We start from the raw sequence: 19797 nt of genomic DNA on the forward strand, positions 1-19797 counted from the left end.
ATCTGCTTTAGAAATTAATCAGCTCTTAAATTGGTCCAGACAATAGGGTTACAAGAAAGATACTCTGTGTGTGTGTGTGTGTGTGTTTTTCCCTTCTGAAAATTTGCAAGCATCTTCCTGGTGCCTACACTCTACTCAAAGTAATAAACATAGCTATTCTTATAATTTATAATAAAGGAGATGCATTTTGGAATATATTTCGCTTGAGTGAAAGAAATAAAAACTTGAGACCCTAAATAAAGGGTCTCTTCTGAAGGTCTTTTTAACTCATTCACTTCTCCTTCAGGGATTAGGAGGGTTGGGGTGCAAGAATGTGGCGTCACGCACAGGCGTAGAGATTCGCGAACACAACCCAAGTTAGCCAAACTTGTGTCTTGTAAAAGGTGGCCCCAGACACCGCCCAATTCCCTAACGCCCAAGAACAGAAGGGGAAAAAAAAAAAAAATCCAGTCAGCCTCTGAAGCAACCATTGCCTCACCTTGATTCATTCGCCAATTCACGCCGCCCCGCCCTTTCCGCCCCGAAGGCGGGGGCGCCAAGCTCCGTTCCCCTCTAGGCTTCTCCCAGGCCTCTCTTTATGGTCGTGCTGAGACTCTCTAGCCTGGCTCGCCGCCCTCTCGCTGGTAGCGCCGGGAAGAGCCGAGAAGCCGGCGGCTGAGGCCCAGCTGAGACGTTGCGGGTGTGGCCCGGACCCCGGCGGTGGAGCGCTCCCGCTAAAGGTGGGAAGGGCTGGGGGAGGCTTTGGGGAGGATCGGGGGCGTGGAGAACGATCCCTGGGTGGGAGGAGGGCCCGGGCCAGGTGATGGAGGTCCCCAGGAGAGGAGGGGGAGCAGGTCGGACACGTGAGGGGGAGTGAGGGGGATTTTCAGCTGCTAGCTGAGGCCTCCGCCAGCCTGCCACCCTGCAGCGTTCCCCGCTTCCTCCGCTTCATCTGCGGCCCCTTGTGTCAAGGCCCAACACGGTTTCTACCGCCGCATCTGTTGACCCCGCGGGTCGTCGCCTCTCTTAGGGAGACCTGGAGCCCTGCTAATTTTGACTTAGGCTTGTCTTATTTAGAGGAGAGCTTTGTGGCCTAGAGCCCCATCCACAGCTTATATCTCTGCTATTTGGTTTTTATTTTTTAAATCGGAGCCCTCCCAGCCCTAGCATTTTGGTTGAGGCCGGATGCCGAATAAATAGTCTTCTTTCTTCCATTCCCGTACCGTGAACATGGTAGAGGCTCATATGATGTATCTGGTGGCTTGCAATATTCTGATACAGCCGTGAAGTAGGGGCGTTATGCATATGAGCACAGGGTTGAGGTGGGAATAATTGCAGGATCCTGAGCACCTAGTCACATTGATTTGGGCAGATTCAGCCTTCATTGTGTGAGACTCTGGCAGTTTAGGAACATGTATTCATTCGAAAGATGTTATCTACTAAGTGTCAATATTGTGCTAGTTAGAGAAGCTACAGCTGTAACAGGACCCTGGTGATTCCTTGCCCTCACGGAGCGTAATACATAATGGGAAAAACTAACAAAGAAGAAAGCCTGTGATGAGTGCTATGAAAAGGGAAGTCCCTGAAGTTCCTTACTCTTTTGCCTTGAGTGGTAGAGAAAATAACACCATATAGCTCCTGTCTTCCAACAGCTGAAAAGTAAAAGTTTCAAACACAGAGGAAGAAGGACCTATAACAATAGTATTTGGGTAAGGCACAGCAGAAAGGTGAAGACGCTGGCGCCGTCTTGAAGGATTAGTTAGCATTGCCTGGCTTTCCAAGCAAAGAGACAATATGAAGACATAAAATATAAAAGAACTTTGCTAGTAGACTATTTTGACCTGGAGTATGTGACGTTTGAACAAGTAATGCCATGCTAAAGAGTCCAGACTTTGTTTTCTAGGAAGAGGTGAAAGTGTTTTCAACAGAATAGCTTACAGTTCAGTGTCACAATCATTTACCCAACTGTTTGGCAGTTTAAGTATAGTATTAAGTACTGTTTGACAATGTTGACCACATCCAGAATTCAGGTAGAATAAGGAGAGCTTTGCTCATTCATCTTAGTCTGGAAACAATCTTTCAGTTGTTGAAATCAAGGGATTCTGTTCTCTTTGACGGTTAAGGACCATAGGAAAAGAGAGAAATCACAAATGGAGTTTGGAGACCTGAAGGGTTTGCTGAATTGTGCCAAATGTGAGCAGTAGGCAATATATAGATGGGTCTTATTGTTTTAATCCATTCATCCAGCCTATGTCTTTTGATTGGAGCATTTAGTCTATTTACATTTAAAGTGATTATTGATAGCTATGTACTTATTGCCATTTTGTTGATTGTTCCTGGTTGTTTTTGTGGTTCTTCTCTGTTCTTTTCTTCTCTTGGTCTCTCCCCTCATGGTTTGATGATTTTCTTTTTCAGTGTTATGTTTGCTTCCTTTCTCTTTTTTTTGTGTATCTATTATAGGTTTGTGGTTACCATGAGATTCATGTATATTGACACATATATATATCAGTTTATTTTAACCTAATTCTTGTGTAAGTTTGAATGCTCTAAAAGCACATTTTACTCTCCCCCTCCCCCATGTTTTATGTTTTTGATGTCATATTTTACATCTTTTTATTTTGTGTATCTCTTAAATACTTAATTGTAGTTATAGTTGATTTTACTACCTTTGTTTTTTAACTTTCATACCTGTTTTTAAGCAGCTGATGCACTGCCTTGACTATAAATTTGCCTTCACCAGTGCAGTTTCTTTTTTCATATATTTCCTTATTTCTTGTTATGGCCTCTTGTACTCAAAGAAGATCTTTAACATTTCTTGTAAGACTGGTTTAGTGATGATGAACTTCTTTAGTTTTTGCTTGTCTGGGAAACTCTTTATCTCTCCTTCAATTCTGAATGGTAACTTTGCCAGGTAGAGTACTTGGTTGCAGGTTTTTTTCTTTCTGCACTTTAAATATATCATGCAAAGTTTCTGCTGAAAAACCGGCTGATAGTCTTTTGAGGGTTCTTTTGTAAGGGTTCTTTTGTATGTGATTAGTTGTTTTTCTCTTTCTGTCTTTGAAATTCTCTATCTTTGACTTTTGCTGATTTAATTATAGTTTGTCTTGGTGTGTCTTTAGGTTTATGTTGTTTGGAACTCTCTGTGCTTCTTGGACCTGGATATCTGTTTCTTTCCCCAGGTTAGGGAAGTTTTCAGCCGTTACTTCTTCAAATATGTTTTCTTTTTCTCTTCTCCTATAATGCAAATGTTAGTATGCTTGATGTTGTCTCTGAGGTCCCTTAAACTCTTTTAAATTTTTTGCTTTTTGCTTTTCTGCTTGGATGACTTCCACTATTCTGTCTTCTAGATTGTTGACCCAGTATATTTTTCATTTCAGTTATTGTATTCTTCATCTCTGTTTGGTTCTTTTCTATCCTAACTCTTAAGTTCTCAGTGTGTTCCTCCATTTTTCTCCCAAGTTTGTTAAGCATCTTTTTGACCATTACTTTGAACTCTTTATCAGGTAAATTACTTACCTCTATTTCCTTAGGGTTTTTTCCTGGACTTTTATCTTGTTCTTTTTTCTTTTTTTTTTTTTTTTGGAACATATTTCTCTGTCTCCTCCTTTTGTTTAACTCTGTTTTCGTATTAATTAGGTGAAACATCTACCTCTCCAAGTCTGGAAGGCATGGCTTTGTGTAGGAGTGTCCTCTGTATGGACCGTGTGCGCCAGGCAGCTTTGTCAGGCTGGTTGGACCTGGAGCAGGTGTGGGCCAGTGTGTCCTGGAGCATGTTCACATTGGGACCACCCTAGTGGGGTGACTGGAGCTGGAGCAAGCATGAGTGGAGCAGGGGAGGGATGCGGTCCCAGGGCTTGCCATGCTCAGACCACCTTGGCAGGACAGCTGGAGCTGGGGGATGGGGTGGGCCTGGGGCATGCTGGGGCAGCCTTGGCAGGCCAGTAAGAGTACCTGGACCGTGATTCTGTCCGCACTATTAAGGTGTAAGGGGAACACACAAAAAATGGCACTTTCTGGCACCTTGGACCACGGAGACAGTTTCAGCAGTTCTCTGCCCATTTGGCAGACACTTGAGGGTTAGTAAATGGATTTCCTTCATCTAGAGCGTAGATGCCCTTTAAACAGTTGCTTCTTTGCTCTGCTCTAGGGTGGGCAAGTCTGTGTACAGGCCCCTCAGTGATACCCCTCCCTACCGAAGGTCCTCGTCAGGGTTGGGGGTCCCATCGATACCATGCCTCCATCTCTTTTACCCGTCCCCTGTGTCGTCCCTCTATCACTTGTTCTGCAGCCCTCAGTTCTTCTTTGGCAGGAATGGATCTGTATGTAGGTACAAATTCAGCATGTCTGTGGGAAGAGATGAGTTCAGGGTCTTCCTACACTACCATCTTTGACTGGAACCTCCCAAATATTTTATTTTAAATAATACTATGGACCATATTTTTGTTTTAAGTTCACTTTATCTTTCTTATGGGGCCTGGGTCTTCTTGAGGTTTAAGACTATCCCACTTGGCCACTTAACCCTTCTGTTAGTACCCATTCAAGTGTCCTGTAGGTAGTTAGTATTTGAAGATAATGGGCACAAAAAGTTATCAGTTGCCAGAGGCATGATTTGTGTGTGTGTGTGTGTGTGTGTGGTGTGCGTGTGTGTGTGTGTGTGCGCGCGCACTCAGGCAGGTGCACGCCTAGGACTGAAACTGCTGATTTGCAAAGTAGGGGTGAAGTTATTTTTTTTTTAATTCAATAAATAAAAGGTAAATGGGGAAATGCCTTATAAATTGTAAGACCCCTATACTGAAAAAACAAGGCATTTTTCCTGAAAGGGAAAGACTCTTAAAAATTGACCTAAAAATTCAGTAATTTATTTTTTCATTAAATTTCCTCTTAATGCTCTTTTTCCCACTAACTTGAAGAGTGGTATCCAAGCACCACTATCTCCCTCTGCTTTTGTTTTGTTAGTGGAAGTGATGGTTGTGGTTCTGCTTTGACTAACTCCTATAGGAGGCCTGTGATCATGTCCCAGAACTTGTGTTATTAGGGAAACTTGCTACTGTCGTGGCCTTGTATGAGGTCACTCAGCTTCTTCAGTGCGTCCAACCTACCTACCTTAGAGTTGGGTAATGAATAGCAAGAGATAGCGTTTAAAACTTATTCCATGGAATCTATAAAAAACAAATAACTTTAAAATATAATGTTTAAAAAATGAACTCATAGATAAAGAGAACGGATTGGTAATTGCCACTGTCAGGGGGTTAGGGTGGGCAAAATGGGTGAAAAGGGGGTCAAAAGGTACAAACTTCCAGTTGTAAGTAAGTAATGGGGATGTAACATCCAACATGATAACTAGTTAATAATACTGTACTGCATATTTGAAAGTTGCTGAGGGAGTAAATCTTAAAAGTTCACATCACAGAAAAGAAACATTTATAACTGTGGTGACAGTTGTTAACTAGACTTATTGTGGTGATCATTTTGCAATATACACAAATATTGTATCATTACATTGTATACCTGAAACTAATATAATGTTATGTAAGTTAATACCTCAATTTTTTACAAAAGCTTATTCCCTAACTTGTCAGTGTTCAGATATATGAGGAGCAAATGCTTGTGTTTACTACCTAAGGTATAGAAGAAGGGGTCTAATAAATCTATATTTATTTCATTCTCTCTGGACTCTTCTGGGAGTGCTATAAAAATATTGTAAGTTAATCTTAGAATCACAAAACATACTCTGTTTAGGTACTGAAGGAAAGTATTGGCAATTCTAAGGCAAGAGAAAATTGAAAATGCAGAACTTTTAAAAGAAAGTGTCAAATAATAAAATCCAGAGTTAGTAAGGAGAGACTTTATTGAAAGGGTTATTGCAACAGGGGAAAAGGGATTATAGCAGTGGAGAGAATTCTCTGACCAAAAGATTTACCAGCTTCTCAAGGGATGAGTAAACAAAGCTAAAACAGAACTGCTTGGTCTGATTGTAGATCCCAGATTGTTTTGCCCTGAGGCCAGCCTATTCTCTGAAGGGGTCCTTTGCTGGCTCTGGCTGAGGGTAGGCCAAAGTTCAGGGATCTAGGGGAAGGAAAGAAACTTAAAATATGGTTAACAAGCATTTTGTTCCAATTGATTATTTTCAACAAGCAGTTCAGCTAATTATTCATAAATTTATAAATGAGACTGGGAATTTGGAGGTCCTTTGTCCTGGTCATAGGTAAACAAGGGGATGTTCTTGAGTCTTTTGGAAGCCATATGGAGAGGAGTAGGAGGGTTTCTTTAACCGTGGCTATTCAAGAACCAGGAGCACAGGTCTCAGGTAAAATTTGACTTGTTAAAAAGGCATTTTACTATTTGAAGTGGAAAATAATTAAGTGTACAAATAAAATTCATTGAAACATTTATACAGGAAGGCCTTAGGATACTCATTGACATTCAGGAATTAAAAAATCCTCCATCACTATGTGTAGTTTGAAAGCACTTAAAGACCAGTCTCATTTGTATCAGTGAGATTTTCCTGAGGTGGTGGGGGGAGTGGAAAACAAATCTAAATTACTGAGGTCTAAATGAACACATCTGGGGCTTTTTGTTTGTTGCATGGTTTTCATCTTAACCTATAAGAACTGGATTTTTTTTTTCACTCCATCAAAGTGACTTGGCTGGAGCAAATTAATTTTTTCCTATGTTTAAAATATAATTTCCCACAAAAAAAGGGAGAAGGAAGTAAAATCATGACTGTCACACAGATATAAAATTAGCAACACATGGTTTTTGTTTATCTTATTAATGAGGGGACTGGTAAGATGTTATATAATCAATTCAAATGACAATCAAAAGAACAGACACATTTATTGATCAGGAATATTGAAATAAATGAGCAAACAGAGGCAAAACTGTCTTCTTCCACAGTGGGCCAGGGGCGTCAATTGTACCTCTACCAGACAGAATTTACAAGAATATAGACAAGAGTTTTGCATTGCTGTTAGTTTTGTACAGTTGTCAGCTGTAAAATAGCCCAAAGGCAATGAAAGACTCAGAGCTCTCATGTAATGGGAATGTGAAAACCCTGAAGGTTGTACTCTTCAGCAGTGCAGTTTTCCACTGAAGCAGGTATTTCTTTCTATACCTAGTTTATGAAATTTACAACTCCCCCTCCCCCCCTCAAATAATCTTCCCTAAGTGTCGGACTTCCTGGAAGGCAAGTACATGTCTGTGTGTGTGTGTTTCTTATTCTTTTTTGATATACTCTATAAATATAGAAGATGCTTGGTTAATGTTTTTAATTGAATTATCTAAAGCAGTGCATCTCAAACTGTACTGTGCTTACATATCACCTGGGGATTTCCTTTTTAAATGCAATTCTGATTCAGTGAGTGTGGGGCTTTCCTGAGATTTCTCTTTTCTATTCAATAATAAGTTCCCAGTTGATGCTAGTACTATTCAATAGTTCATGGACAGTAAATAGTAATGTATTTCTGACTATTAATTGAGGAAGATATTAGATAATCATTACTGGAGAACATGGCACCATACTGCAGGTGAAGGGAGCAACGTGAAGCTACTAGACTATCGCTTGAATAAACAAAAATACTAATTGTGGGCCACATTGCCAGAGCACAGGCCAAAATGAGCAAAAGAAACAGTTGCTAGGAAACAGATCCAAAAAACTCTATAGCAGAACTTCAGCTTCAGAGAAGAGAACAGAAATGAGGACACTGGGAGATACAACAGGGGAGGAGCAACCAGAGGGGTTAGGTTTTAGAAGGCAGGCAGTAACCACTGAAGATCACTGCCTGAAATTTTGTGTTCCTTGAGCTAACCTGACTTTTTTTTTTTAAAGCAATGCTTGAACGTAAAACTGCTTTGACACAGGTGTGTACACTTTTACCGTGACGGTTTCACTCAAGTTAGTGGTATCAATATGCCATTGAGCTTTAAGCAATGTGTAAAATATATTTTGTACTGCAACTAGTGATTTGTCTTCTGTCAGATGGGGCACTTTAATTTTTAACTGAGCAGGTCCTGTAATTTGTTCATAAGTAGTTCAGTTTTCTTTTAGCAGCAAGTAAGAGGTGGAAGATAATGTGAAGCTGGCACCAAAGAGATCTCTACTTACTGGAATATGCAAAAAAAAAAAAAAAAAGGCATGGTAAATGAGGCCACCAGATTTAGCAAATAAAAATACAGGATGCCCAATTGAATTTGAATTTCAGACAAACAACAAATTACTTGTTAGCAATATTTGGGATATAATTAAAATTATTTATACATTATCAAAAATTCAAATTTAACTGAGCATCCTGTATTTTATCTGGCAACTCCAATAGTAAATAATTCTACCCTAACAGTGATACCTGAGAGATGGCTTCTTAGAAAACAGCGTAATTGTGCAGCAATTTAATTCCTTCAAGTGTTCCTCCATTATGTACTCAAAAGTACGCCAAGAGTTCAAAATGGTTAGAAGCCACTGCTTACCCAGAAGGGGATGTTTTCAAAGACTGGTAGGGTTATGGCTAACTTGAAAGAAAAACAAATTCCGCTCTATGCTCTCCAACTAAGAGTCTAGATTCTTAGTGGTTTAAGGTTAATAAGAGAAGTTATGCAATTGTGGAAGATGTCCAAGCAAATACTTACCAGAAAAATTAATTTAGTAGGAGTTAATCATATTTCCAAATTTCCAAGAGCGTCAGATCACTTAAAAATAAGGATTCAACCTCACCGGTACAACTTGAGTCTACTGATAAACTCTTGTGAATGAGATCGTAATTTAGCCAAGATTAAAGGAAAATAAAGGAATAGAAGCCCCTAGTAGCAAAGAAAAAAAAAACCTCCCTAACGGGTAAAAATGTTTTATTGCCATGGACAGATAGAATTTCTAAAATAAAATTTCCAAGTCACAAGATGCTTTTCCTGTCAAATATGATCAGGGTATAGCCCAACTTCATGAATGCTAAGAAATAGTTTTACGTTCAAAAAATCATATTATACATTAGTGGCTACAAATTGGTGATAGTTACCTACAAAGATAAAGAATCTGTGACATTAATAAGACATTAAGCGTTAGCAGTTTCCATAATGTGCTGTGGGGATAGTTGATCAAATTTCCTTCCTGTTGACTGTTAAGGAAGGTCAGAGCCAGATTTGTGACACTATCTGCTGAAGTTTAATACAACATAGTTTGGTGGTGGTGTTTTATAACTGTATCTCTGGCTTCTTCTTTTCCATTCCTTAATTTATCTTAACCCACTTATCTGTTAAAAGACAACAATTAGATTTATACAAGCAGTTTCATCTGATGTGATTGGAACCTATACTTGGTAATTAAATTTTAAAAGTTGGTTAAAATAGAATTTAAAATATTCTCTGTTTTAATCAGCTTTTAAAATTTTTAAGTTAAAATGTTCAAACACTTTAAATTCTGGGGTTTCTTGGGAGGGGTGGCAGTGGGGACCGTGTCTGGCCGGCCCTCATGTCCAGGTATTTCAGGTAACACTGCATTTCCCAACCAGGGCCAGACCAGGGTGAGGCAAGAGAGGCACCTGTGGTACAAATCTGGGAGTGTGCCCACCTTCAGGGGCGCGCCAGTGTCTTCTCCCAGGCTCAGCCCACTCTCGACCTCTACTCATCCCCCATAAATTCTGTTTTTTAACTTTTAAAATTTTGTATTTTAACTTAAGACATAGAAATGTATATTTACTCACCATTTTTTATTACATGAGACTAGTCTTTTATTTGTATATGGCTTTACTGATTACAGTTTCTCACTGCAGAAAACATATCAGAAAGTATCTAAGCTTTCTAACCCTTTTTTTAATGTGGAGCAAAGCTTATAAAAACACTTGCAAGATTTCCGGATCCTTGACTTTTTCAGTACCCTGCCACTGCCCGGATTTCAGTGGTTCACATCTATTTTCAACAACAGTTTTTTCCTAGTGACTTGTATTTGTTAAAACTTGTCTTAAGAATTCAACTAAATTTTTGCATTTGCTTTGAAAAATATTTAGTTATGAAAAATTTCAAACAGAGCACAGAAAATAATGAAAAACTTGTGTAGATACCACCAAGCCTTTTCTTCTACAAATCTCTCTTAAAAAAAAAAAAAAAAAGTCCTTCCTCTTTAGAAGTGTATATACCACAGACTTGGTATCTATTATTCTTAATGTATATTTTAGCATGTATTCAAGTTCTTATCCAGGAACAATGCATACTATTGTATATGTAAAATTTTACGTGATATACTATATGTCCTTTTGCAGCTTTTTCACTTATGATTATCTTTGAAATTTATTCAAATTGACTCATTTAATTCATGCAGTTTATTTTTAACTGTCCTGTAGCAGTCCCTGTTGAGTAACCTACAATTTCTCACCCTTTACCATTGGGTTATTTCCAATTTTTCACTGTCAAAAGCAATGAATGCTGAAAGACTTTGTATGTACCATGCGCAAAGTCCTATGCTCACATGGGACATACATTTCTCTGGCACAGACACCTAGAGCTGAAAATATAAGGCCCTGGGATGTGGACTTCTTCAGTTTTGCAAGAAATTACCAAAAACTCTAAAGCAGTTGCAGCAGTTTACGTTCCTACAAGGTATAAGGAGCATGTAAGAATTGGCCACATTTTTGCCTTCACTATGTTACCAGATTTTTAAAATCTTGCCAAACAAATGTTTGAGAAGTGGTATTTCATTTTCATTCTCCTGATAACTATGAGGTTAAACACCTGCATTTGTTGGCTGTTTTGTTCTCTTCCTCTGTGAATTGCCTGTGTATATTTGTTTCATTTACTAATGGGTGGTCATTTTCTAAGTGATTTGTAGAAGTCAGGGCTTTTTTTTGTATATTTGGAATAATAATCCCAACAACACCTTTCCAGTGTGGCTTCTTTTCCCTTCCTTAGAGTTATATAGAAATGTTTAATTTGGACATAAAATCAAACGTGTCCATCTTTTTCTTTGATATGTCCTTTCTTGTTTGAGGAATTCTTCTCTACCCCAGTGTCACAAAGTCTTCTATGTTTTCTTATAAACATTTTTACAGTTTTTCTTTTCAAGTTTTATTTTATAATAACATCTGGAATTGATTTTTGTTTGTGAGAAAAAGATTTTAGTCTGTCTTTTTCCATATGGTTAGCCGGTTGTCCAAGCATCTTTAATTAAATCTTTCTCCCATTAATGTGTTATACCTATTGATTTATAATACCACATGTCATACACCAAGCCCTCATCTTTTCATGGATCTATTTGTCTATAGTATACTGATACCACACACTTTTAATTATAATAGCTTTATAGTAAATAAATTTCTTGTTTTGTTTTCCTTCAAGATTACCTTGGCTCTCTTGAACCTTTACTCTTCCATATAGACCAGCTTGCTAAATTCCAGGGGGTGGGGGAGTTGTGGAATACCTGGTGAAATTTTGATTGGAATCATATTGAATTTATAGATAAATTCCTAGAAAATTGACATATTTACTATAGTCACACTTGCCATGATTAATTTCTACATTTATTTAAGGTGTCATTTGTCTTTCTGTTTGATCGTTTTCTCCATAAAAGTCTTACATATCTTTTGTAAGATTTATATATCTTGTAAGATATCTTTGTAATGTTTTTGTTTCCAGCATGCCTGCTGAATTATCTTTCTGGTTCTAATAGTTTGTCCATTGAACCTCTTGTATTTTCCATTTAGATATTCATATCTTTGAGTAATATTTCTTATTTCTTCCTCTTTAATCTTTATATTGAATACCTTTTAATACCTTTTAATATGGTGTTAAATGGAAACTGTGATATAAGTATTCTTGTGTAGTTCTAACTTTACAGAGAATGCTTCTAATGTTTTATAATTAAATATAATAATGTTTTTGTAGGCTCTTGGTAAATGTCTTTCTATTCCTTGCTTGCTAAGAGTTTTCTTTCTATTATGCAGATATTGAATTTTATCAAATGCTTTTTCAGTTTCCCAGATAAAAATTTTGCAGCACAAATCTGACTCTCTTTAATGTTTTCTCTAGGGTGATCTGCTAGACAAAAATCAAAAAGAGGAAATTTGCTAGAATCAAAAATGATGGATCCATGTTCAGTTGGAGTCCAGCTTCGAACCACAAATGAGTGCCATAAAACCTACTATACTCGTCATACAGGTTTCAAGACTTTGCAAGAATTGTCATCAAATGACATGCTTTTACTTCAACTTAGAACTGGAATGACACTTTCTGGGAACAATACAATTTGCTTCCATCATGCAAAAATCTACATCGACAGATTTGAGGATTTGCAGAAGTCATGTTGTGACCCATTTAACATACACAAAAAACTAGCCAAAAAAAATTTACATGTAATTGATTTAGATGATGCCACTTTTCTGAGTGCAAAATTTGGAAGGCAGCTTGTACCTGGTTGGAAACTTTGTCCAAAATGTACACAGATAATCAATGGAAGTGTGGATGTTGATTCTGAAGACCGGCAGAGAAAAAAACCTGATTCAGATGTATGTATAGTCATTTTTTCTCCGTTACTTCTACAATGTGGGGTTATAATTATAAGGAAATCACATTTATATCACTATTTATTACAGTTGAGCCTTGAACAGCACAGGTTTGAACTGTGCAGGTCCACTTATATGTGGATTTTTTTCAGTCAGTACTGTACTATACAATCTGTGGTTGGTTGAATCCAAAGTTGCAGAGGGCCAACTGTGGGACTTGAACATCCTAGCATTTTGGTATCCACAGCGAATCTTGGAACCAATCCCCCTCAGATACCAAGGGACGACTGTATACTAACTATCAGGCAGTGAATATAAAGTTGGGGAGGTGAAAATAAATGGTGTTTCTAAATATTTGTGTAAACCCAGATTGTTTGGTAAAGAAAGTTAGCTTAGGAAAAGAATAACATAGTATTCCCAAGACTTTCAAGCCATAGCTCCTAGTGCTAAGACATTCTGGCACAGCCAGGACTTAACCATCCTAGCTCCTTTTCTGATACCAAAGTAACTCAGTAGGATATGCCAGCCAGCAAGGGTCTGAAATGTAGCAGGATGAAGTCCCCTCTTTTTTGAAGGACTTGAAAACTGCTGCTTTAAAAGGAACTTCAGAAGTGACTTGAAGTAATTATTTCTTATTTCAGCCTTTCTTTCTGCTTTGGCACTATCCCATTCTTGTTTGGGATTTTAAGATGCTTGTGAATTTCCTTTGCTTCTGGCTCTCAATTCTTACTTGGTATGGTCAAGACTAATTTTAGGACTCCCTACTGTCAAAAAGCATACATTTTTACATTGTAAGTATTAATTATTTTATAACTCTCTTCCTTAGTCACATGTTACCTTTAAATTATTTAACTGTATCAGAACAACTAAAGATTTCATAAAGCTGTCTCTGGTGCAGAACAAGGACTGGTACGTCAAAGGAGCACTTCTCAAATTTTCTATTTATAAGCAATTTATAATTCTTTCTGCTGGCATATTCTTCTCAATTTTCTCCTTTTCATTATATTAATAAACCAAATTAAAATTTTAAATTACATGTAGTGCTTTTCCTTCGTTATCCCCTCAAAGGCATATCTCCAGGACCCAATGTTATCTTGTAGTTTATACTAGGTACTTGCTGCTGTCACTTTAGATGTATTCTCCACTTCATTTATCTATTGTTCATGTGGAATGTATCACATAAACCTTTTTTCCCCCCAGATAATGAAATTAAACCCTTAACCATCAAAATTTTGTTTTACCAAATTTTTTTAAAAGGATTATAGTACTGTTACAGAACTTGAAACTTTATTACTTCTCAGCTTTAAAAATGTATGTAATCGAACCTTTTCCTAAGGACCCAAGATCATTAGTAGGAACCTGTGCTGTGTGCTGTGGGTTATACAGCAGTTTTTCTGCCTTCTCTCCCATGTTGGCAGCAGCCATTGCCATTTTCACTGTGCCTGTCCTCCTCACCTCCTAATATGCCAGAGACTAAAATTAGATAATGAAAATATCATAAATAAGTTAACCAGTAAACTTTGAATACGGTCCCGGACCATGGGCCACATAAATTTTGTTGCACTTGGGCACTAAAACCCTTTTTTTTTCTTTTTTGTGAGTTCCAGACTGTTTTCCAAGCTAAGGAATAATCGAGATTAACATTAAGTGAAATATTTATGTATGGTCTGATATTAAGATTTGAGTTGATAATTTGTTTACCTTTATTCAGGGAAGAACTGCTAAAGCTCTGAGGTCATTACAATTTGCAAACCCAGGAAAGCAAACTGAATTTGCTCCAGAAACTGGTAAAAGAGAAAAAAGAAGGCTTACAAAAAATGCAGCTGCTGGTTCAGACAGGTAAGCTATGTGTTATTTAAGGTATATGTTAACTTGCTTCACATCTGTATTGTTTTCCTATCTTTCTCTTAAGTTTTGAATATTTCTGGTTAGATATTTTAAATTCGATAATCTGGAATTAGTAAGAACCTCCAAGGGCCTCATAGAAAATTAAGGCATCCCCTTCCACTCTAAAAATTTACTTCTAAGAAAGTATCAATGAAGTGAACAAGATAACATTTTTGGCACAATAATTAAAATAATTTAAACTTATTATACTTCTCTTTTTGTTTTGTTTTTGGCTGCGTTGGGTCTTCTTTGCAGTGTGCGGGCTTTCTCTAGTTGCGGCGAGCGGGGGCTACTCTTCGTTGTGGTGTGCGGGTTTCTCATTGCAGTGGCTTCTCATTGCAGAGCACGGGCTCTAGGCGCATGGGCTTCCGTAGTTGTGGCATGCAGACTCAGTAGTTGTGGCTTGCGGGCTCTAGAGCACAGGCTCAGTAGTTGTGGCGCATGGGCTTAGTTGCTCCGTGGCATGTGAGATCTTCCCAGACCAGGGCTCGAACCTGTGTCCCTTGCATTGGCAGGCGGATTCTTAACCACTGCGCCACCAGGGAAACCCTATACTTCTTATAGCTAAAATAATTCACTTGTTTGAAAGCACTAATATATAATCAGTATGTCTCTGCTCTATAGGTGGCAGCTAAAAAATAAATTTTATGAGAATACAAGGATACTTTTTATTTTTTACATGTCTAAAATAGAAGGTTACAGTACAGTCAATAGAATGAACAAGAAAACTAAATTGTTTAGAATATGACTTTTTAAACTGAGCATTTCTAAAATGCAAATTGACAAATGTTAGTGTAATCATTCAGAATTATTTTCTACATAGGCCATTTATTCCATCTGTGAAGGTTTTCCATTGAATCATGTAAGTGTTTTTAGGCAAGATTTGCTAGAGTCCATTAAAGAACAAGAAACAGGTTAATTGCAATATAAAAAATAATTGGATAGTATACTGTGATAAAAATCTGTGTTCACAAAGCAGTAGATAGATTGGTTGCTAATAAAATGTACCACTATTACCTAGCCTTTTTTTTTTTTTGGCAAGGAAGGGGTAAATAGTTTTAACAATTATTGTTTTTAGACACAGTTCTTGTCCATTCCTTTGGATATGTTTCAACACTTTACAGTGAGGTCTCTTCTCGCAAGGAGCTCATTAGCTATTAATTGTAGAGTAGCTTTGAGTCAGGTAAGCCATGTATCAGTTTGGCGGGGTTTCATCCCTAATTCAAAACATTTTATCTCCTTAAGTTTTTTTCATTAGCTGTTTTCAACTAAATATTCAGAAATAATATATTTGTGAGGTATAACACACCTTGTGTTTTGTATTACAGACAAGTGATCCCAGCGAAGAGTAAGGTCTATGATAGCCAGGGTCTCCTGATTTTCAGTGGAATGGACCTGTGTGACTGCCTCGATGAAGACTGCTTAGGATGTTTCTATGCTTGTCCTGCCTGCGGTTCTACCAAATGTGGTGCCGAATGCCGCTGTGATCGCAAGTGGCTATATGAGCAAATTGAAATAGAAGGAGGAGAAATAATTCATAACAAACATGCTGGATAATTTGTGGTATCAAATTACGGGATCTTTAAAGTTCCTTTGTCTATTTCTAAAATTCTAAGGTACCTTTTAAAGTTGATTGCCAAGTGACAAACATGCACTCTGTGCACTAATGTTGCATTTAGGGTGCTTTAAGATAAATTATTTGATGTAAAGTTTGATGAACTATTTATTACTCAGCAGTCAGCTTCAAGCCTGTCTGGGTCAATGTAAACAAGCAGTGTATAGGCAGTCCTCAATTTGCATAATTCCCAGGTCGACAAATTTCAATGACAGTGATTTAGTTAAATAAGCCAGTTCCCTAACAGCACAGTTCAAATTTCAGTCACCATGGTATATTAATTGTGAGTATTTACATGAAGTACAAACTTCCTTGCTAGCTCTTAAGTCCACAAATCACTATGCAAGTAACAGATGTGCTTCAAGATCAGTGATCAATCATGTTACTTCTCTCAAATTCTGCTAGTGATTGGTCACTGCACATCTGTTACTCAGTTTGCTCAGACAGGAAAGCACAGAGTTGTGTTGACTCCTGACACCCATGTGACATTTTACAAAGTGGATAATCAGAATTGGCCAACAAAGATGAAAGTGCAGTGAAGAAATGATAATGCTAGAAGTGTGACTTGAATTGAACATACATAGAGTTGTAGAAGAAATCACTGATCATGGGAATGTTGACACTGCTGCTATTCTAGAGCCTCTAGATATGCAGCTAGAGGAACTCAGTGAAGGCAAACTTATCATCATAAATGAGAAAAGGAGGAACATGTACCAGAGGAAGTGATGGTAACAAACTTCACATTAAAGGAACTTACAGAGGTATTTCACAACATTGAAAGCACAAACGATAAAATGGTGGAAGCTAATCTAAACTTAAAGGAGTCTGACAACTTGCAGTGGTATAGAAAAGATGCTTACCCAGTACCATAAATTATTTGACAAAAAGGCAAGTACTATTGCTCCTGATTAGTTTTTTATAATGAAATAACACTTTAATTCTCAGTGTTTCTAATATAAATTACAGTGTACCAAGTAAATACTTTTTTGCAATTTTTTCATTTTCTTTTACGTTTATAACTGACACTTTTTAATATTTTGACAGATTTTTTTCAAGGTCACAGAACAATAATAATTTTCCCCATTAATTATTAAGATTGCTTTGATTGCCATTTTTATGGTCCCACACTACCGCCCATGCAAGGCAAGGACTACCTATAGGTGAGAATAGTACCTACTTCAGGAAAAGTTAATTTTGATACAGCTAAGTAGTTGAACTATTTTGGAAATAATCTACATAACTAAGTGCTAAAATACATCATTTCTTCTCTCCACTTATTCTTTTAAAAAAAGTTTTAATACTGTAAACCTTTCATTGCTTAGACTGTGTTCTTGGTGAAAATTTGTGCTTGGTGGCAAAAATCTTATTCTTTCTATGTATAAAACATGGATATACATACAATATATAAGCAGATGTGCATTATATCAGTGGTATTTCAATTTAATAGGGTGTTGACTAGGATTAAAAGGGCTAAAAACAGCTCCTTAATGGAGTAATAATGAAACAAGGTGGAGAAATACTGGTTGAGACAGAGTATAAATTATTTGGAAATTGATTGAATCTTGACGTTGGAATGTGTATGGGTACCCTTTGGAGGGTGGGGGTGGGTGGTAACTTCTCTCTGCTCTTTTTTTCAAGACAGCTATCCATCAGTCTGTCTAAAATTTTTTATTGTCTAGGACATGGCCTCTAAACTAGCTTTTTGTTTTCCTTAAGTATAGTACTTTAATCAGATGAGCTTTTAGCAACTTGAAATACTTTTAGCTGTTGAAAGTAGATTTATACAGCCAATTGGATGAATTGACCAAAAGAGGTTTATTTTTACTCCTGTATACTTTTGGTATCTGTTTAAAATGACTGGTTTTACTTTGATGGAGTGCCATTTTCAACCATGGAATTAAAATGTCATATTTAAGTTATAAGTGTTTACCGACCCAATTATTAGAAGTACAGTTTATCAATTCTTTGACTGATATGTTTCAACAGAGCACTGACAAAAAGAATATTTTGGCTTTCTGTACTTAAATCAGATGCTAGATTCTTTTTTTTTCCTGAATTAAGGAAATATTTTGTCACAGAACAGACGAACACAGGCTCCTAATTTTATCTGAACTTCTGGGTTATTAGACCTTCTTAGTTGAGTTACTGCCATCAATTTTTTTGCTTCTAAATATGACTTAGTGTATTGCTTAAGCTCTTCATAGGGACAAGTTAAAATCTTAGCTTTTTTGTTTGTTTAAAACAGGAACATATTTTCAACAAAATAAATGACTTTAAAATTCAAATTGTTGTATTTCAACATTCCTTAGTAGAACATTTCTGTTATTTTTCAAAGATGATAAGTTTTTTAAGGGAAACTTTCTCGAACAATTTTGCAAATATTTGTTCATTATGCCTATTTAGGAGACCAAACTTTTAGTGAGCATGCAAAATGTTTACAGAGAAAGGTATATCTGATTTGGAGTAGGCTATAATAAAAGCTGTGTTTCAGAAAAACTACATCACAAGTCCACTTACTGTTTTAATATAAAATTACAGTAATATAGAATACAATGAAATTGTGTAGATCCTTTTTGTATTTTGCATAAGTATGATTCAAAGTGGCTAAATTATTTTAGAATGTTATTAATCTAAAAGCAAAAATAAAAGTTTTCATAAAAGTATGAAACACGTAGCTTTGGCTATAGGTGGGTCCTGGTTGAAAAGTTAACGTAAGACCAAAAACGTTGGTCTTCCACAGTGTTGGTCACAAACGTTAGAGTGAAAAATGCATGTATATATTGGAATAAAATGAGTGGCATCCCAGTGATCTTTTTCCCATTTGTCTTTTACAAGTATAAGAAAATAGCTACTTATCTTTGGAATATTATATATGAGATTCTTCTATTTTTTTAAAATATTATGTCTATTTCTAGATAACAAGCTGCTCTACAACCTGACAGTCTATTCTAAAACTGCTTTCCTGGCGTGGATTCAACTAAGTAATTTTTAACAGATGTATTTTGAAACATGCATACATATTTATACATATAGAGAGTGATTTATTCAGAGAATATAACTTATAGTAAGTTCCAGCATGGTTCTTAACTTTATGGAGGTCAAAGACCCCTGTGAGAAGCTGATGAAAACTATGAACTCCCCACAAAAATGCATTTGAGTACTCATAAATATTCCACATTCAGAACCCCTGAACATGTATTGAAGTACCTGGGTAATAGGCATTTTCTGTAAACTATTTGATGTTTTGTTTTTTTTTTAAGTGAGGATGGCTGTCTAAAGTGTAGTTTGGTTTTTTATGTAATGTTGTAGGTGGGTTTTGTTAAGCGAAATCAGAACGGTTCAGTTCATTGAAAGAGCTCTTGCTACCCTGAAAAGGCTAAATCCCACCGTGGCCCACCGCTCCCACCTCCAAAAAGGTAATTACACGTCGAGTAGCAATGTAGAAAACTGAGGTGTCTTACATGGACTGAGCTTTTGTAATTAGAGATTTTCTTGCATTATGGTTATGCTGTTAGAAATGGCTTAGCATCCTTGTACAAATTCATGCGACACTGCTTTAGTTTTTGCTGACATCTGCTGGTATTTTCATGAAAATAAACTCTCTGCTGCTGCTACTTAATGGTTAATCTCTTTGCTTATAAATTAAACTATGAACACTGGTAATTACATTGAAGTGGGATATTTTTTAAAATTCTCAAAGTAGAGTGGCTTCTCTTTTTTAGCATTCTTAGGTCTTGCCCAGCAGCAGTCAACAAATTTTTAAGACTATGAGTGAGGATATGAAAGTATACATGGACACTTCTGGGTTTCTTTTTATTTTTATGAAGTTGGAGAGAC

General features: G+C 36.9%; 1 protein-coding gene across 1 annotated transcript; it reads left to right on the forward strand.

Moving 5' to 3' along the window:
• The first annotated feature begins 542 nt into the window (after window positions 1–542).
• On the forward strand, window positions 543–19576 carry ARL14EP (ADP ribosylation factor like GTPase 14 effector protein). The gene is made up of 4 exons (XM_059931301.1): window positions 543–719; window positions 11986–12461; window positions 14170–14297; window positions 15674–19576. Exons 2-4 carry the CDS (start codon window positions 12036–12038, stop codon window positions 15900–15902), a joined length of 783 nt encoding a protein of 260 aa, XP_059787284.1. The 5' UTR covers window positions 543–719; window positions 11986–12035; the 3' UTR covers window positions 15903–19576.
• Window positions 19577–19797: the final 221 nt, after the last annotated feature.

Source organism: Balaenoptera ricei, chromosome 8 (genome assembly GCF_028023285.1).
Source record: "Balaenoptera ricei isolate mBalRic1 chromosome 8, mBalRic1.hap2, whole genome shotgun sequence".
Lineage (NCBI taxonomy): Eukaryota > Metazoa > Chordata > Mammalia > Artiodactyla > Balaenopteridae > Balaenoptera > Balaenoptera ricei.

Bases quoted from the DNA above. Each gene is read 5' to 3' on its own strand.
- ARL14EP (XM_059931301.1), top strand. From the start codon at position 12,036: ATGATGGATCCATGTTCAGTTGGAGTCCAGCTTCGAACCACAAATGAG. The intron at 12,462-14,169 runs GTATGTATAGTC...ACCTTTATTCAG, and splicing joins GAAAAAAACCTGATTCAGAT to GGAAGAACTGCTAAAGCTCT. The intron at 14,298-15,673 runs GTAAGCTATGTG...TTTGTATTACAG, and splicing joins GCAGCTGCTGGTTCAGACAG to ACAAGTGATCCCAGCGAAGA.